We start from the raw sequence: 21,439 nt of genomic DNA on the forward strand, positions 1-21,439 counted from the left end.
GTCTTGAACTGAGTCATTTTTATTAACATTATATAAATTTTAAAAGAAAATGAAGAAATTCTGAGTAGTGTTATTGGAAGATAATTATCACATTCTTATAGGTTTCTGTCACCTGGGTTGATCCTAAAAGAGATTAAAATCTCTCTCTTGTCTCTGGAAAGGTATCTTATTTCAAAACTCACCCAAAGGTCACTATCTATGAAGAGTCGATTTTCTTCTCTCAGTCCAGTGGAAATATGAAGTAACTTTAAACACAGTTGTTGAGGAAGGACACGGGAAAATTAAGTATGGCTTTGTCATTTCCTTCTGAGGACTCAGATTCCTAAGTATTTGTCTCTGCAGCCTAATACTGTTTCCATATCACCCCACTAGCTCATCTACTTTATACATATATATCCTAATATGATTTCTTCATGAGGTATATCCAAAACATCCCTACATCAAAATATTTACAAAGATTCCTGTTAATGGTATGTTTAGATCATTTTTACATGTCCAAGATGAAGTCAAAAAAATTGGTGAAGTACAGGAATGGGAGAGACAGTAGAATGAAGCTGACATAACTTTGTTATGTACATATACGAATATACCACAGAGAATCACCACATCATGTACAAGCACAAGACTAGAATCCTAATTAGAATAAAATATACTCCATGTTTAAAAATATGTCAAAATATACTGTACTATCATGTATAACTAAAAAGAACAATTTTTTTAAAATGGTGAAGTAAAACTTTGAAATAACACAATTATTAGTGAAAAAATGATGGAAAAATTATAAATTGTTAGCGTTAACATTTTCAAAATTCTGGAAATTATCTAGAAGCTTGCAACAATTCTAGGAGAAAAAAATGGCTGAATATTAGAAGAGCAAGTTTTGTGGTAATCTAGAAATAAATTTTATTTTTAGAACAGTTTTAAGGTCACAGCAAAATTGAGTCAAAAACAGTTCTCACAAATTTCCTCATGACACATTCAGCCTCCCCTAATATCAACATACTACATCCGAATGATACATTTGTTACACTCTGTAATCCTACACTGTTAAAGTATTATCATTCAAAATCTATATATTAGGGTTAATACTGCATTGTACATACAATAGGTTTTGACACATGTACAATGAAACATGTATCTATAATTATAATATATGGAATAGTTGCAGCACCTGGGACATGGGTGGAGAATGTGTCCTCTGCATATTCATGCATACATTCCCCTTACCCCTGAGAATTACTGAATTTTGACCTTTATCACCTGTTATCACCTCTTCCCTGTTATTTTTAGGTTATGCATAACATTATGATTCATTTTGACACAATCCCCAGTATTTCCCCTTTCCCTTCCCTCTACTCTGACATGTGTATGTGTGTGTGTGTGTGTGTGTGTGTGTGTGTGTATATATATATATATATATATATATATATATATATATATATATATGTTAGTGTCTTATGGATATACATGATGACTAGATTCACTGTAGTATATTCATATATCAGTTTTTATACCAGCAAAATTCACAATAGCTAAGCTATGGCACCAAGCAAGGTGTGATTCAACAGATGAATGGATAAAGAAACTGTGGTGTATTACAGTGAAGCATTACTCATCCATAAGGAAGAATGAAATTATGGCATTTGCTGGTGAATGAATGGAACTGGAGACTATCATGTTAAGTGAAATAGTAGACTCCGTCAAATGTTGAATGTTTTCTCTGATATGCAGAAACTAATCCAAAGTAAAGGAAGGAGGTGGGGAGGGGAGTTCCATCAAAATAGAAGAAAGATCAGTGAACTAGATGAAGGGGACGGTTAAGGGATGGGATAAGGGAAGAACAGAGGAATGAATCCAATGTATGTATATGTATATGTATGTAAACATCACTGATATTTTAATGAAGTCCAGTTTATCAATAATTTCCTTATTGAATTGTACCTTTAATGCTTTTTGGCGTTGGATGGCCAAGCACAAAGTCATCTAGATATTTTACTACTTATTTTTAATAGTTGTAATTTACATTTAGTTCTATATCCACTTTTAATTATCTTTTGTGAATGATATATGGTCTGTGACTAGACTCATTTGTGTATGGATATGAAGTTGTTCCAGCACCATTTTTTGAAAAGACTACATTTTTTAATTTAATTGCTTAACTCCATTATCAAAGATCACTTTACTGTATTTATTTGGATCTGTTTCTGTGTTCTCTACTTTGTTCAACTGAAGTGTTTATTATTTCACACATACCATACTGAATTCATTAATGTAGCTTCATAATAAGTATTAAAAATGGGTAGAGCTAGTCCTCTTACTTTGTTGTTCCTCCTTTAATATTGTATTAGATATTATAGTTCTTCTGACTCTCCATATGAATTTTAGAAATATTTTTAAACTATCCACAAAATAACATTCTGGGATTTTGATTGGAATTGTATTGACTCAATAGATCAAATTAGAAGTAACCTACACTTTGACAGTATTAAGTCTGCATGTCCAAGAACATATTTATGTATTTTCTTTGATTTATTTTGTCAAAGTTTTGTAATTTTTCTTATAGAGCTTATGAATATTTTGAGTATGCTTCTAATAATGTTACTTTATTTTGACTTTTAATTCCACTTGATTTTTTTCTTATATACAGAAAAATGATTAATCTTTTGTGTAATTTTGGTATCATGCAATTTTTCTGAAGTTATGGATTAGTTCTAGAAGGTTTCTGTTATAGATGATGGTTCTTTTGAATTTTCTACATTTATGATCATGCCATATGTGAACAGAAACAGTTTTATTTATTCATTCCCAATAAATATATATTTAGTTCCTTTTGTTGTCTCACTGCATTAACTAGGACTTCCAGTATGATATAAAAATGGGGATATTCTTGCCTTCTTTCTGATCTTAGCAAGAAAACTTCAAATGTATCACCATAAAATATGTTTTCAGCTGTGGTTTATAGGATTTTTATTAACTTTATTAAATTTAAATTTTTATGAAATTGAGGATGTTAACCCTGTATTTCTAGTTTGATGGGGGTTTTTATTATAAATGAATTTTGGATATTGTCAAATGCTTTTTCTGCATCTACAGATATGATTGTGTGTTTTTTTTGTTGTTAATCCAGTGGTTACATTAACTGATTATTGAAAGTTGAATAACTTTGCCTATCTGAAAAATCCCATCTGGTCATCATATATATCTTTTGTTATACATTGTTGAATTCAGTTTTTTAATATTTTGTGGAGGATTTTTCATCCAAGTTTGTGAGAAATATTGATCTGTAGGTATCTTGTAATATATTTGATATTTGTATTAGGTTAATGCTGGCTTCACAGGATGTTTGGAATTATCCCCTCTGCTTACATCTTTTAGAGGAAATTATAGAAAATTTGTATAATCTATTCCTTAAATATTTGATAGAGCTTAAAGTGACTCCATCTGTATCTTATTGTATAATGGTATTAACTATTAATTCAATTTAGTTAATTGCTATAAGCCTAATCATATTCTCTACATTTTCTTGTATGTGTTTTGACAAATTATGTCTTTCATGAAATTGATCAATTTTACTTGTGTTATCAATTTGGGGGCACAGAATTTTTCATAAATTCAGTATTCTATAATATTCATAGTGTTTATTATCATCATAATGCTCATAGAATCTGTAGTGATGTTTCCTTTCATTTCTGATATTAATAATTTGTATCTTCTTTCTTTTATTCTTAGTTGTTCTGGATAGGTTCATCAATATTTTTTATTGTCAAAGAATCTGCCTTTGGTTTACTTTAATTTCTGTGTTGACTTAATTTCACTAATTTATGCTCTAATATTTTTATTATTACATTTTTCATTATTATACAGCATTTTTGTCATTGGAGAAGTAGTGATAAATGGCATGTGTTGTAGAGCCCAGGGATGCTTCTAAACATCTTACAATTGCTGGAATGGACTTCCACAACACAGACTAAATGTTAATAGTGTCAAGGGTTTCTTAACTCTTGTAAAATAGAACTCAGTTCTCATTTTATGAGTAGCCTCACTATACAATATAATTCTGAAAACAGGATTTACTAATTGAATAATACTATATTTTAAAAATGATTTAATCTTACCAGTACTATTAACAAAAGTATCTATTGAATTTAATTATCAAAATGATATTTTCAAAATGTTTAAACCACAGAATCAACTTAGAATGATAAAAAATAGGATGTACAGTTTGCCATATATATCTTTAGGTTACACATCCAAGGATTCAACCAACTGTGCATTGAAAGTATTTAGGAAACTAATTGCAGCTGTACTGAATGTGTACAGACTTTTCTTTGTCATTATTTACATATCAATTATATTTTATTATATATTATAATCTAGAGATTATTTAAAGGAGGACGTATATAGCTTATATGCACATACTTTATTATCTTATATAAGGAATTTGAGCATTCACAGATTTTAATAGAAAGGGGGTCCTGAAACAAATTCCACGTGCTTAGTGAGGGATGACTGCACATCATTTAAATTCTTGAGCAACTCTCTACTAGTTTAATGTGTTAGCAAAGACTGTTTTAAGATAACTAAGCAAATAGCTTACTCTGATCATTTTTCTGGACTATGATGAAAGCTAAATGATATATAAAGAACCTGGCAAATAGCAAAGTATTATGAAAATATTTGACAAAAACATAAAAAAATGGAGAGCTGTTTTGTTTCTTCAAATTTTTCATAACAATGCATTTGGAACATGTTTTGTTTGTTCCCTCATTTTACAATAATCTCATAAATGTCTTTTACAAATAGCACTACATATATGTGTGTAAGTGTGTGTGTGTGTGTGTGTGTATATATATATATATACACACACACATACACACACCATATATACTGTTATATATATGGTATGTAATACATTATTATCAGTTGGTTTTTTTCCACACAAATTATGGATTAAAAATTTATGTATTCTAATTTAAAACAATAATAGCAAAACATTCTAAGATTACAAGGAAATGAAATTTTTCAATAATCATTTATCCTCACATCACATTCTACATATTTTCTTATGGTCAAGAAACTGATCTAAATGATTTAAGTTATCCTATCATTTGAATAGAAAAGTCTCTATAGTAAGTTTGTAACTATGGTGTTATCTCAGTTTCACCACTGGCTATTTTTTTTCAGAAGTTCTTCTACATCTTTCTTTGACACATAACAATAGCCTTTAATCTTGTTGAGCCTCAGGACTAACAGATTGTTCATCACCCACAAAATGTAGTCAATTTTGTGTTCATCCTACACATCATCAAATTGTACTTTGTAGTGAATTCATGTTAGATAACTTCTGGTGTAACCACTTCAAAGGGAATATTTATTCAGGTTTTAAATGCCTCTGTGTTTTATTTTCTTAAACTAGTGACACCATTTTCTTCACTTCACCTAGATTTCTTAATGGATGACTACAAGAAGTATAAGTAAAACATCCTGGAAAGATAATTTTAGTATCTGATCTTGGCTCTATCAGTAGTTCATTTTCAGTGATAAAAAAAGTCACTAGAAACTCAATGAAATATTTCTTTCTCAATATTTTCATTCAAGTAGTAATTGTTCTTGGTGTCAGTCCCAATTTTATTGTCATTTTTATCAATAAGAATACACATGTCTTCCAAAGGTTCAACCTATTGCTCATGTTCAGTATTTGAGTCATCATTATAACATGTCTGATTAGTGCTAGAATACTGGCCTGAGGTGGTTGTGTTCTAACATGTATTATTTCTTTTTTTCTGTTTACTTTGGATTTAATCTTCTCTGTTTTTTAAATTTCTGTTTTAGTCAGCTTTTTTACTGTTGTAACTAAAAAGACCCAACCAGAACAACTGCAGAGTAAGAAACGTTTATTTGGGGGCTCATTGTTTCAGAGGTCTTAGTCCATAGATAGCAGACTCCATTCCTCAGGGTTTGAGGTGATGTAAGACATCATGGTGGAAGACTGGCAGAGGGAAACAGCTCACATGATGATCAAGAAGCAGAGAGAAAGAAATCCACTCTCCTGATACAAAATATGTACCCCACTTCATCTAGCCACACCCCACCCTACCTCCAGTTACCACTCAGTTAATCCTATCAGGGATTAATTCACTGATTAGGTTAAGGTTTTAACCCAATGATTTCTCTTTCAAACCTTATTGCATTGTCTCACATTTGAGCCTTTCAGGGACACTACATCTAAACCATAACATTCTGCCCCTGACCCCCAAACACACTCATCTGACAATGCAAAATACATTTAGTCCATTCCCAAGAATCCCCATAGTCTCAACTTGATAGGTCAAAGTTCAAGTCCACCATCTCCTCAGGATCAAGGCAATCTGGCAATCTGAATTACTATAAAAGTAAAAGCAATTTACAAGTATCCAATATATGATGGTACAGAGTAAACATTTCCATTTCCAAAATTAGGGGTGAAGAAAGAAAGGACAGGACCAAAGCAAGCCAAAATCCAGCATGGCAAACAAATCCTGTAGCTCCATTTGGGGCACATGGCATTGTGATTTTCTCTACAAAAGGCTTATGTAGCTTTGCCCCTGTGACCTTGTTTGATGCTTCACAATTGGCCTTTCTATTTTCTTTTCTTTGCTCAATTCCTGCCGCTTTCCTAGGATGATGTCCCACATTACTGGCATTTCCTGGGGGTCTCCACTGAAACTTCGGCTTCCTTTTTACATCTCCACATTTTCACTTCTTAGGGAGTGCTCCCAGGGACTCCAACCCTGATGTACTTTTTCTGGCCTCCCAGGCCTTCCTTTGAAATCTTGGTGGAAGCCTCCATGAACCCCTTACTCTATCTTGAATTCCTGTAATACCAGCACCACGTGGTTGATGCCAAGGTTAGCTGCCTCCATTTGCAACTCAGTTAATCCCACCAAGAATTAATTCACTAATTAGGTTAAGACTATAACCCACACATTTCTCCTCTAAACCTTGAATTGTGTCACATTTGAACATTTCGGGGGACACCACATTTAAACCATACAATTTCCTAAATAAGATGTTAGATTATTGATTTTAGGACTATCTTCTTTAAAAGTATATTCACTAGAGCTGGGGTTGTGGCTCTGTGGTAGAGTGCTCGCCTAGCATGTGTGAAGCACTGGGTTTGATCCTCAGCTCCACATATAACCTACAACTAAAGAAATATTTTTTAAAAATTATTAAAAAGTATATTCATTAATACAAAAACAATCCTAAGCACTACTTTAATTGCACACCCCCAAATTTGATACGTCTTCATTTTAATTTAGTTCAACATACCTTAACTTTTCTTCACAATTGTTATTCATGTGTTCATTTTCTGTATATTTATTCATTTGGTAACTATTTGGTGCCAGTTATTATAATATAATGCCTTATGAATATTTCAGAAATGACATTTCTACAAGAAGCTCACTATCAAGGGAAATGAGGAATGTATGTATACAGATTTGTGTAAAACTGTATATAGCTTTATATATACAGGAGTAAAGGGTAAATAGTAGCTTGGGAACACTGAGGAAAGCCTCATGAAGATGAATAGATGCATGCCAAGGCACTATATAAAATAACTAGAAAAAAACTAGGAAGGCTTATTCTCCCTATAACCACATTCCTGTAAGAGTTCACTCTTGTATTTTTACATAATATTCTACTTAATTATAATTCTCTAACATTAGTAATACCAAAAAATCATCATCTGTCCAGGTGACATTTATGAGCATCATGCTGTCTATATGATCATTTGCTTCCATGAAGAGAGAGAGACACCTTTGGAATTCCTAAGGCAACTATCATTATTGCACACTTCCCAGCCCTTTTGTAACAGGAAAAATAATGATTTAACAGAAAATTTGGAAAATATGTGGACATTCAATTTTCCTTGAAACTAACTAACTCCTAAGTATTCCAAGATCATTTCTCATGGACTTAGCTTTAACCTCACAATATACTTCATGAAGGAAAAATTTAGAGATGATATAATGTTTCAACTAGTTTTACAGAAGCTGTTGACACTTTATTCAATATCTTTTTGGTGTACTTCTGAGGTCATCTGCAGCCTCAGTTTTATTAATCCTGGCAGAGAAAAACAGCCTTAGTAGCTCCACATTTAGCACAAGAGTCTTTTATTTTAAATAGAGAAATTTGGTTATTAGAGCAGACAATATTCCTCAAACCAAATATTTTAATTCTTGACTGGGTGTTCTATGTTGTTGGAATTGTCCTGTGCACTACAAAGAATTGAGCAGTATTCTTTGCCTCTACCTATTGTATGCCAATAGCATACCTATCTGTAGTCATGAAAAGATAAACTGTTTCCCCACATTGCTAAATGTCTCCTGAATGGCAAAATCACTCCAGGTTGAGAATTTGGGGCCTGTAAACAGGGCATCCAGAAGTCTGTGTGTTGATAACATCCAGGGAAAACCTCAATTAATAGATAAATTTTACATATTACATCAAAAGAAGGCATTTGCTGGTAAGTGAATGGAACTAGAGAACCTCCTGCTAAGTGGAATAATTCAGACTCAGAAAATCAAGGGTTGAATGTTTTCTCTCATATGCAGAAGTAAAACCAAAAAAAAAAATATTGGGGGATAATCACATGAGGATGGTAGAGAGATCACTGAAGCAGAGGAAGGGATTAAGGGAGAAGGAAGGAGGGAAGCTAAGAGAACTGTGGAATGAAATTGATCAAATTATGCTGTGTACATATATGAATACATCACAGTGAATTTTATCTTTATGCATATCTACAAAACACTAATTAAAAAGTATAAATTAATAGAATAAGAACAGTCGAGTTGTGGAGGAAGAGATGTTGTGAGGAGGGGAGGTTAGAGGAAAGAACAGAGGACTGAAGTGGAGCAAATTATATCAAATTATTCACAACAAGAAAGCTGGCATGCACTACAAAACATATTTGATAGAATATTTTATGAAAAAGAAATGTAGAATACAAATGAAAACCAGTAGAGGAAGGAACTACAATAGAATAGTCAGTCAAAAGAGAATTTAACTCAAACTTAAACGAAAAATAAAGTGACCAGAAATAAGTATCACCTCTCAATAATAACATTGAATATAAATGGTCTAAATTCATCAATCAAAAGGCATAGGCTGGTAAATTGGATTAAAAAACAAGACCCAAGAATATGCTGTCTTCAAGAGACTCATCTCATAGGCAAACTCACAAACAGACTGAAAGTAAAAAGATGGGGGAAAAACATCATTCACATAAATCTCAAAAACAAGCAGAGGTGTCTAATTTCATATCAGATAAAGTGGACTTGAAGCCATAGTTAATCAGAATAGATGAAGTAGATCTTTTCATACTGCATAAGGGAGCTATACAATGACAATAAACAATAATCATAAATATTAATTCCTCAATGCAATAACCACATAGATTAAACAGACCCTTCTCAACATCAAGAATCAAATAGGGCTGGGGTGATAGCTCAGTGGTAGAGCGCTTGATAGCATGTGTAAAGCACTGGGTTTGATCCTCAGCATCACATATAAATTAACAGATAAAATAAAGGCATTCTGTCCATCTACAAGTACAAAAAGGTTTTGGGGAAAAAAAAAAAAAAAGAAATAGACCACAACACAATAATACTGGATGACTTTAACATATCTCTGTCATCACTAGATAGATCTTTCACACAAAAACTAAATAAAGAATCTACAAATGGCCCACGTGACTGCCTGGCGGCGTCCAAGGGCCTGTGGGCCTCCAGCGGCAGCTGGCACCCGCGTGGGACAGAGGGCAGACTGGGGCGCGGTGACATTGAGGCCGGTCAGCGGGGGCTCCAGGCGCGGGGTCTCTCAGGCAGCGGCCTCCAGGCGGCCTCGGAGCCCTGGGCTGGGCCGCATCCACCCCTCCGCAGACACCGGGGCATGCCGGCCTCAGGCTCAGACTTCAGCGCACCTTTGCGAGGCGCAGGCCTCGGGGAGGCTTGCCGCTGCGCTGGGATCTCGGCGGCTTCCTTCTCCGCGTCCCAGCGACCGGGTCAAGAGGGGGCCTCCAGCGCTTGGCCTCCCGCGCTTGGCCTCCCCGCCAGGCTCCCACTAGCTGCGGGCTGGGTCCTGACGTCACGCCGGTTTCTTTGCCCTGGGAGGAAGCATTTTCAAGGGCTTCGTGAGCCTTCCCTGCAGGACAAGAGCAGGTGCAGTGTGGATGCGACAGAGCGGTGTAGAATGTTGGCTACCAGGGTCTTTAGCCTAATCAGCAAGGGAGCCATTTCCACCTCTATGTGTGCGCGAGCACGTGAGAGCGTGGTGAAGAGCGATGACTTTGCTTTCCCCAGGTATGTCAACCGGCGCGACTACCCCTTGCCTGACGTGGCCCATGTCAGGCAGCTGTCCCCCAGCCAGAAGGCCCTGAAGGAGAAGGAGAACGCCTCCTGTAGCAACCTGACCAGGGATGAGAAAGTTGAGTTGTATCCTATTCAGTTCAATGAGAGCTTTTCTGAGATGAACAGGGTCACCAACCAGTGGAAGACTGGGGTGGGCGCAGCCCTGTTCTTCATTGGCTTCACCACCCTTGTTCTGATCTGGGAGAAGCACTATGTGTTCGGCCCCATCCCGCACATCTTTGATGAAGAGTGGGTGGCCATGCAGACCAAGAGGATACTGGACATGAAGGTCAGCCCCATCCAGGGCTTCTCCGACAAGTGGGACTATGACGAGAATGAGTGAAAGAAGTGAGAGCCCGCTGCTCACATGCTGGTCACTTCATATAGCTCTGCATCTTTACTGGAAACCCATTATGTCAAACAGAACCAGTGCTAATAAATGACGAGGGTAAAAAATACAATCTACAATCTAGACTGAACACACATATATAGAAAATTTCTTTTTTAAATTAATTTATTTTAATTAGGTACATATGACAGCAGAATGCATTTTGATTCATTGTACACAACTGCAGCACAACTTTTCATTTCTTTGGTTGTACATGATGTAGTGTCACACCCTATGTGTAGTCTTACATGTATCTATGGTAATGATGTCCATCTCATTTCACCATCTTCATATATAGAAAATTCCATCGATCAATGAACACACTTTCCTCTCACCAGCATATGGAACATTTTATAAAGCAGACCATATTTTATGTCATTAAGCAATACAAAAAATAGAAATAATACCCTGAATTATATCAGATCATCATGGAACAAATTTAGAAATTAATGATGTGATAAAAAATAGAACACCAATACCTGGATACTAATTAATTCACTATTGAATGATGAATAGATAGCAGAACAAATCAGGAATGAAATTTAAAAAAAAAGAGGTAAGTGGGAAGAGTGATACAACATATCAAAATCTGTGGGATACTATGAAGGCAGTTCTATGGGAAAAGTTCTTAGTGTTGATCTCACACATTATAGAATAAAAAGGCACCAAATTTATAATCTAACATTCCATATTATGGTCCTAGAACAAGAAGAATGAATCAACACCAAAATCAGTTGATGACTGGAAATAATTAAAATAAGAGCCAAAGTCAATAAAATTGAAATTGGAAAAATTTCAAAAAAATCAATGAAAAAAAAAGCTGGTTCTTTAAAAAAAAAATACACAAAATTGTATATTTTTGGTTAGCCAAGCTAACCAAAAGAAAGAGAGAAATTTTAACTATTAGAATTCATGACAAAAATAAAATATCACCACACACACTAAAGAAATAGAGATGATAATCAGAAACTATTTCAAAACTTTATACTTCAATAAGCTAGAAAATCTTAAACACAGTGACAAATTCTGAGAGACATATGACCTGCCCAAATTAAACCAGGTTGATATAGAAAATTTAAAGAGTAAATTTCAAGTAATGAAACTTAAGAAGCCACCAAAAGCCTACCAACAAAGAAAAGCCCAGAATCAAATGGATTTTCAGCTCAATTCTACCAAACCTATAAAGAACTAATACAAACCTTCCCAAAATTATTCTGTGAAATAGAAAAATGAGAGAAGTCTTCCAAACTCATTCAATGAACCTAGTATCACCCTGATATCAAAACCAGACAAAATCACATCAAGGAAAGAAAACTTCAGACCAATTTCCTTGATGAACATAAATGCAAATATTCTTAATAAAATACTAGCAAATCACATATAAAAACACATTTAAAAGATAGTGCACCATGATCAAGTGGGTATTATTCCAGGGATGGAAGGATGTTTCAACATATGAAAATTTAAAAATGTAACTCATCACATAAATAGACTTAAAGACAAAAATCACATGATTATCCCAATAGATGCCCCCCAAAATATTTGACAACATAGATCATCTATTCACATGTAAAACACTAGACAAACTAGGTCTGTAAGACACATGCCTCAACATTGTAAAAGCTATATATGACAAACCCAGAACCAACATTGTTTTAAATGGAGAAAAATTGAAAGCATTCCCTCTAAAAACAGGAATAAGACAAGAATTTTCACTTTCACCACTTTTATTCAACATGGTCCTTGAAACATGAACCAGAGCAATCAGGCCAGAAGAGGAAATTAATGGGAAACAAATAGGAAATGAAGTCAAACTATCTCTGTTTTCCAATGACATATTTTCTATTTTGAAGACCCAAAATGCTCCACCAGAAAATTTTTGAACTCATAGATGAATTCAGCAAAGTAGGATACAAAATTAACATCCATTAATTAATTGCATTCTTATACTCCAATAAAGAATCAGCTGAAAGAGAAATTATGAAAACCATCCCATTCACAATAGCCTCAGAAAAATAAAATACTTGGAAATCAATTTTTAAAAACTCAAAGTATCTCTACAATAAAAAACTACAGAACACTACAGAAAAATAATTAAAGAAGACTATATAAGATGGAAAGATCTCCCATGCTTTGGATAGGCAGAAGTAATGTTGTCAAAAATGGCTATGCTACCAAAATTGCTATACAGATTCAATGAAATTCCCCCAAAAAAATCCAATGAAATTGTTCTTAGAAATAGGAAAAAGAGTCATAATATTAATTTGGAAAAATAGGAGGCTCAAAATAGCCAAAGAAATATTTATTGAGAAAAATGAAGCAGGAGGCATCAAAATACCAGGCCTTAAATTAGAGTACAAGAATATGGTACTGGCATGAAAACAGACATGAAGACCAATGGAAAAGAATAGACTACACAGAGACAGACTGACATATATACGGTTATTTCATACTAGATAAATGTGTCAAAAATATATGTTGGAGAAAATGTATCCTCTTCAACAAATGGTGCTGGGAAAACTGGAAGTCCATATGTAATAGAATGAAATGTAACCCTCATCACTCAAACTGCACAATATTAAATTTTGAGTTGATCAAAGAACTAGGAATTAGACCAGAAAAACTTCTCTTGCCAGAAGAAAATGTATGCCCAACACTCCAACATGTCAGCTCAGGAACTGAGTTTTTTTTTTTTTTCCTGATGCTTTATTTTTTATTTTAATAAATCATCTGCATTTTCTTCTATAATAAGCATAAAGAATATCAACCCCTTTGGTCATATTTATTATTTAGTAACTAAAGCATTAAATGACAATTTTTACTTTTAATATTATATTCCTTATATTTGACATTGTTTAGCTTTTATGTGGAGAAAAAGAGACCCAGGCACAAACCTTTACATTATGCACTTGCTAGGCCTGTAACATGATTTTAATAATATTATTTAATAATAATTTTAATAATATGTGGACAATTTCTATGAAGTGGGCAGAAAGGTATCAATAACAGTGATTGTAAAGTGACCAGTCAAGTGTTATGATCTTTGACCCATTTCAGGATCTGATTTATATTATCTTTTAGATCTTCTGGTTTATTGCTGGACAGTTGATGCACAATTTCTTCTTTTTAGGATGCTATGGCTTCTTCATAAAGAACTTGAAAAATCTCACACTGCATGATACCTTTTAATTTCTTCTCACCATAACCCCTTGTTTCAAGTCTTTTGTACAATACACTGTTATCTGTTCTCAACACAAAAACTACGTGAAACCAGCGTTCAGGGAAGAAATCACGACCATGGTAATCAACAATAGTTCCACCTTCTCTTATTTGGTTTTTTAACTCAACAACTACTCTATCTTCATCTAAAATGGGACAATCATACTCTTCATTATTTATAGCCATTATATAACTGCCCTTCTTGAGCTAAATCACCCACATTAATGTATTTCAGTCCTGATCTTGATGCAAGTTCTTTGCCTAGTATAGTTTTTCCAACCCCTGGAGTACCCAGTCTGGAACACTTGCAGTCCAGAGAACAGGCCAAGCTTGCCTGAACAGCCGCCCAAACCCTTCCAGACTCTGCCCGCTAACCAGTGAGCAGAATGTTAGGTAACAACATAGTCTTCCACAAGACCATACAAGTGCTGAGGCTCACAAGCTCAGCACACTATAGAGAGCAGCTGGAAGGGGGAGGAACTGAGTTTTTTAACAGAACCCCTAAAGTGCAAGAATTTTAAAAAATCAGTTAATGGGATGGTATCAAACAAAAATCTTCTAGCTTCTTCACAGTAAAGGAAACAATCAAGAGTGTGAAAAAGAGCTTACAGAATAGGAGAGAATCACTGCCACCTGCACCTCAGGACATTAATTTCCAGGCTGTACAAAGAACTCAAAAACTTAACACACACACACACACACACACACACACACATCCCAAGTAAGCCTATTAGTAAATGGCAAAGGAACTGAACAGACACTTCTCAAAAGAAAAAAAATACAAATGGTCAACAGAGATATGAAATAATGTTGAATAACTCTAGTAATTAGGTAAATGCAAATTAAAACTACACTGAGATTTTAACTCACTCCAGTCAGAAAGGCAATTTTCAAAATTAATAATTATAATAAATGTTGGCAAGAATATGAGGGAAAAGGTACACTTATACTTTGTTGGTAGAACTGCAAATTGGTGCAACCACTCTGGAAAGCAGTATGAATACTCCTCAAAAATCTAGAAATGGAACCACCATTTTACCCAGCATCCCACTACTTGGCACATATCCAAAGGATTTGAAATCTCCATACTAGATTGACACATCTGCATCAATATTTCTAGCAGCTCAATACACAATAGCTAAGCTATAGAGCCAACTTAGTGTCCTTCAACAGGTGAATTGAAAAAAATGTAATACATATACACAATGGACTATTACTCATCTATAAAGATGGATGAATTTATGATATTCATAAGTAAGTGTATGTATCTGGAAACTATCTTGCTAAGTGAAAATAAGCCAAAAATGTCAAATTTTTTTCTGATATGTTAAACTAACCCACAATAACAGGATATAGGGAAGACTAGCATTTGAGTAGATTAAACAAAGTGGAATGAAGGGAAGAGAAGGGGGATAGGAAAAGGAAAGACAGTGTTATGAATCTGACATAATATCCCTATGTATTTATAATGAATAGACCAAAATTTCACCATTATGTATATCCATAAGAATGTGGTCCTAATTAGAATAAGATATATTCTATACTTGTATAATTATATCAAAGTGGATTCTACTGTTGTGTATAACTGAAAAAAAAAACCTAAAAATAAAAAGAATGAGCTATCCAAAAATTTAGTTAAGTAAATAATCCCATTAAATACTTAGTACTAAACCTAACCAAGGAAGTGAAAGGTTTGTACACTGGGGGTACAAATATTGATGAAATAAATTTGTCATGAACAAATGGTAAGACTACAGTATTTATTTTATTTTTATTGCAATATCTGTACTCCCAAATAGATCTGTAAATTCAATGCTATTCTTCATCAAATTCCCAGTAAATTTTCTTTAGAGAAATAGAAAAAATAATCCTAATAAACACATAAAACTAAGTATGACCCAGAATATTCTAAATGTTCTTGAGAAAGAACAAAGCTAGTGTCCTCACACTTTCAGATTACAAAATCTTACAAAACTACAGTAATTAAAATAGTATGGTACTGGCATAAATGCACACATGTACACAAATGGAAGAGATCAATGACCCTAGAAATAAACTTACACATGTACAATCAACCAACTTTTAACAAAGGTACAAAGAATATTTAATAGAGAAAGGAGAGTCTCTTCCAAAACAGTGTTCATAAAATCGGATATACACATCCAAACAAGTAAAACTGGATCCCAACCTTACACTAAAGTCACTAATGCCTTACACTAAAGTCAACTCAAAATGTATTAAAGATTTAAACATAAAACTCATAAAAAGCAACATGGGGAAAACTTCCTTGATATTTGCATTGGCATTGATTTCTTGATATGACACCAGAAGCAAAAACAAGAAAAGCAAAAATAGGTAAGCAGGACTAAATAATCTTTTTTAAAAGATGTTCTGCACAGGGGCTGGGGTTGTGGCTCAATGGTAGAGTACCTACCTTGCATGTGTGAGGCACTGGGTTCCATCCTCAGTACCACATAAAAGTAAATAATAAAGTAAAGGTATTGTGTCCATCTATAACCAAAAAAAAGCAAAGGATACTGTTGAGAGCCACAGCAGAAGGGGCCCCAGCAAACTTCCAGCTGATTGGCTCACAGCAGCCCCAGCAAAATTCCAGCTGATTGGCTCACCGTGGCCCCAGCAAACTTCCAGCTGCCAGCTGATTGGCTCCTCTGTGGTGATGCTCATTGGGCTGTTTCCCCACCCTTTCAGACCATGGAGCTGCTCATTGGGGGACTCTTTTGGCTCTGCCCACGCAACCCAGCCAATCGGCCTCAAGAGCAGGAGGAGTCAGGGGTTGAGAGGCTCCTGGGAAGTCTGTGGTGGCAATTGGGCTCTGAGGGAATTCCTGAAGAGCTGTGTGGTGCTGCATGTGTGTTCTAAAAATAAAGTTCGTTTCTGCTTGACAAGTGGCTCCTGAATTGTGCCCAGCCAGACTGTGGCAGGATACAATCAAAAGAATGAGACTGCAGCTATAGAATGGGATAATAGTATTTGAAAACCACATATTGTTATAAGGGGTTAATTTCCAAATTCTTAAAACAATAAAACAAAAGAAACGAACAAAACAACACACTCAAAAACTGGGTAGCAGACTTTAACAGGCATCTGCCCAAAGAAGACACAAATGGCCAACAGATTCATGAATGCAGAACATGACTAGGGCTTGAATAGGATGGGCAGTACCAATTATGAGGGAATGTCATTCTCTTTTTTATTATCATTAACAAGAAGAAGCCTTTCCAGATACACAGAAACAGTATGAGAAGTGACAATTTCCTTAAATAGCACTGGAATGTTACAGAATTCATTTTTCATTTTAGTTTTCACAACTTGTAGGCATCTACCGATAAAATCTTATCTACTTGGTCAATTGAAAAAAAAAGTATTATGTAAACCTGTAAAAGTGGAAGAAATTTGGAAAAGAATGAAGCTATGGGACATACTGGCTAAGAAGTAAGTGTATCACAAATGATGATATTATGTATAGGAGGTAGTCATTCATAAGCTTCTTGGCAAGGCTTGATTTTTCTGTAGATTTCAGAGTCATCAACAGTCTGATTTAATTTTTTATTATCATTGACCATAGGAGTTGATATATACTCTATGTTGTCTGTTTCTAATTTCCAGCATCTAGGTATAATGCTTTTTGCTGTATTACAGTTGAGATCAATGTCCCTGACTAAATGGATGACTGTCACATTTATTTAAATATCCAAATTTACATCAAATAGAGCCCAAAAATCTTTATTTAAATGATATTACCAATGGAGTAGAAAAGACCAACAGCAAATTTTACTATGTTTAAAAGAATCCATTTTCTGAGTTGCTACTATCCTTTAAGCTGCATACCATTGTTGTGAAGTGCATTTTTAAAAGCATGAACAAATATTGTTGGCAAAACCAGTTTGCTTGTGCATCTGGGTAATCATGCTTTAGTCATCTCCAAACAAGAAAAGAGAGAGTAAAATCCTGGAAAACTCTGAAAGCAGTTGATGCCTAATGAAAGTAGCTATTTGATAAAGAAAGTTAAATTTTCTTCTGATTGGTTTCTACCTTTTCTTCATTTTATTCATTCAGAACTCACTCTGCAGTATAATTTTTCTCTCATTAGGAGATGTGAAGAAAATATCTGAGTAAAAAAAAAACTAGCACTGAAGAACGTATGCCAATTCATATGGTAATCATAAGGGAGAAGAGAAAAAGAAAATTTGAGTTATCATTAGGAAAAACAAAAGTCCAGTAGACAATATCAGGAAAGTGAGTTTCCACACTTTGTTGGGGAGGAATGGATATTGTTGCTTTAGATACTGGACAGTTAGAGCTGCAGGGAAAGAGAAGTTAGGAAACTGACATTTGTGAAATAAATCCAGTAAACTTAACACTATGTTAAAAACTTTATATAAATTGTCTTAGTTGATCTTTAAAAACAGCACTATATGTAGACAATTACTTATCTCACAAAACAGAAAATTAAATATGTCTATTGAGAATATTTTGGAGTGACATCGGAACAGATTTTTCTTGTTCCCTATCTATCTTGCATTTATCTTGCCTTCAGTTCCATATCCAGTCGCCTTCCAAACTAAAGCAAGTAAAATTGATTTTGAAAAAAGAAGAAAATATATAGAAACTAAAATAAAAAATAGCATTACATTAATGTACCTCTTTGTCACAGAGTCTTTTCCTCATCTCAAATTCCTAGCTAATGTGTTTCAGATGGGTGAAAGAGAGCATAATGATTTTTTATTAGTGCATAATAATTATACAATATAGTCAGTTTCATTGTGTCATATTAGTACATACATATAACATAATTTGATCACTTTTAATCCCCAGCACCTATATTTGCCACCTTCCTTCCTCCCCATAATCTCTTCCTCCATCATGTTCCCCCGCCTCTATTTTCATGAGTTCTCACTTTTCCTCTAGCTTTCTCATAGGAGAGAAATCATATAAACCTTGACTTTCTGACTCTGCCTCATTTCGCTCAACTCTATGCTCTCTAGTTCTATTCATTTTTAAATGGCATGACATAACTTCATTCTTTATGGATATGAGTTTTATCTGTTTTCTTTTTGCATTCATCTGTTGATGGATACTGGGGTGATCTCATATCCTGACTATTGAGAATTGTGTTTTTATAAACATGAGTATGCATGTAACAATATAGTATGCTGACTTTAAAAGTTTTTGATAAATACCAATAAGTGATATTGCTGGGTCATATGGTGTTTCCATTCCTAGTCTTTTGAAAATTATCCTTACTGATTTCCAAAATGGTTATACTAATCTACAAACATAACAGTGTAAAAGTGTTCATTTTCCCCACATCCTCACCAAATTTATTGTTCTTTGTATTTGTGATGGTTGCCATTTTACCTGGAACAAGATGAAATCTCAGGAGAGTTTTTATTTTCATTTTCCTAGTTGCTAAAGATGTTGAAAACTTTAATATATATTTTTGGCCATTTGTACTATTTATTTTCATAAATGTCTGTTTGTTTCCTTTGCCCATTTATTAATCAGGCTTATTTGTTTTGCTATTAAGATTTTGAATTCCTTTTGCATTCTGGATATTAATCTTCTATCAGAAATTTAGCCACAAAGATTTTCTCCTATTCAGTGTGGTCTCTTAACACTTAATGACATCTGTTTATTGTTTCTTGCTTATATTTCCTGATCTTTAGCAGTCATTTAAGAAAATAAAATCTTGTTCTTTTTTAGATATACATGACAGTAGAGTGTATTTTGACATATTATACATAAGTGGAGTAATTATTCTAATTAAGATCCCATTGTTATGGTTGTACATGATGTGGAGTTTCACTGGTTGTGTTTTCATATATGAACATGGGAAAGTTATGTCCTACTCATTGTACTGTCTTTCCTATTTTCATCCTCCCTCCCTTCATTCCTCTGTGTTTAATCCAATGAACTTCTATTCTCCTCACTCCCTTATTGTATGTTAGTATCCACATATCAGAGACAACATTTGGCCTTTGGATTTGGGGGATTGGCTTAATTCACTTAGCATGATAGTCTGTGCCAGAGTGTTGACCTTTAGTTCTCTCCTAGCAGGTACAAAGTTTTTTGTTTAACTCCAAGGCCTTTGATCCACTTTAAGTTGACTTCATGGAGAATGAGATATAAGAGTCTAGTTTTATTCTTCTACTTACTTATATCCAGTTTTCCAAGCATTATTTGTTTAAAAGGTTATATTTTTCTCTAAAATATGTTTTGGCAACTTTTTCAAGGATCAGATGACTGTATCTGCATAGGTTTGTCTGGAAATCTTCTATTTCATTGATCTGCGTATCTGGTTTTATGCTGTAATTGTTAATATAGTTATGTAGTATAATTTGAAGTCAAGTGTTGTGGTATTCTAGCAATTTTTTTCTTTTATCTTGTTTTAGTACCAGAGATCAATCGAGCCCAGGGTCACTTGACCACTGAGCCACATCCCCAGATCCATTTTTTATTTTGAGACAGGGTGTCACCAAGTTGCTCAGGGCCTTGCTATGTTGCTGAGGTTGGCTTCAAATTTAGGATCCTTCTGCCATAGCTGCCCAAGCCACTGGAATTATAGGCCTGCAGCATGGCAAACAGCCCAGCACTGCTTTTATTGTTTATAATTACCTTGGCTATTTTGAGTCTTTTATTCTTCCATATGGATTTTAGGAAAGTTTTTCTAGTTTAGTGAAGAATGACATTTGTATTTTGATTGAGATTTTGCATTGAATCTGTGGGCATTTTATTGATATTAATTCTCCCTTTCTGAGAACATTGATGGTCTCTACATATTTTGGTGTCTTTTTTCATTTTATTTCTTCAATGTACTATGATTTTTAAAAAATATTTACTTTTTGGTTGGACACAATATCTTTATTTTATTTATTTATTTTTATGTGGTGCTGAGGATCAAACCCAGGGCCTCGCACGTGCTACGCAAGCACTCTACTGCTGAGCCACAACCCCAGCCCCCAATGTCCAATGTACTATGATTTTTATTGTAGAGGGTTTTTTTTCTTTAACCTCCTGGGTATATTCCTTCCTAGGCATTGGATTTTATTTTTTGAGGCTGTTGTGAATGTAATTATTTCCCTTATTTCTTTTTCAGTGAATTCATTGTGGGTGCAAAGAAAAGATGTTGACTTTGTATATTGATTTTGCATTCTGCTATGTTGCTGAATATGTTTATGAGCTCAAGTAGTCTTCTGGTGGTGCTTTATTGTTGTTGGATATTCTAAGTATGGTAACATACAATCTAAAAAACATTGATAATTTGAATTTATTCTTTCCTCCTTGAATACATGTTGCCTTTTCTTGCCTAAATATTCCTGCCTAAAATTTTAAGTACTCTGTTAATAGGAGTAGTAGAGAGGATACATACCCTTGTTTTGATCCTGGTTATAGATGAAATGCTTTCAATTTTTCTCCTTTC

At 34.3% G+C, this 21,439-nt stretch overlaps 1 protein-coding gene and 1 pseudogene across 1 annotated transcript; one reads left to right on the forward strand and one right to left on the reverse strand.

Moving 5' to 3' along the window:
- Positions 1–10,233: 10,233 nt before the first annotated feature.
- Positions 10,234–10,767, forward strand: LOC124078383 (cytochrome c oxidase subunit 4 isoform 1, mitochondrial-like). Its single transcript, XM_046423131.2, has one exon. The coding sequence runs from the start codon at positions 10,234–10,236 to the stop codon at positions 10,732–10,734; it is 501 nt and encodes a 166-aa protein (XP_046279087.1). The 3' UTR covers positions 10,735–10,767.
- Positions 10,768–13,806: 3,039 nt separating this feature from the next.
- Positions 13,807–18,687, reverse strand: LOC124078386 (adenylate kinase isoenzyme 6-like; annotated as a pseudogene).
- Between the last annotated feature and the right edge of the window lie 2,752 nt (positions 18,688–21,439).

This window comes from Marmota monax, unplaced genomic scaffold (assembly GCF_021218885.2).
Source record: "Marmota monax isolate L192 unplaced genomic scaffold, Marmota_monax_Labrador192_F-V1.1 WCK01_AAM20220418_F8-fsc00767, whole genome shotgun sequence".
In the NCBI taxonomy this organism is placed as follows: Eukaryota; Metazoa; Chordata; class Mammalia; order Rodentia; family Sciuridae; genus Marmota; species Marmota monax.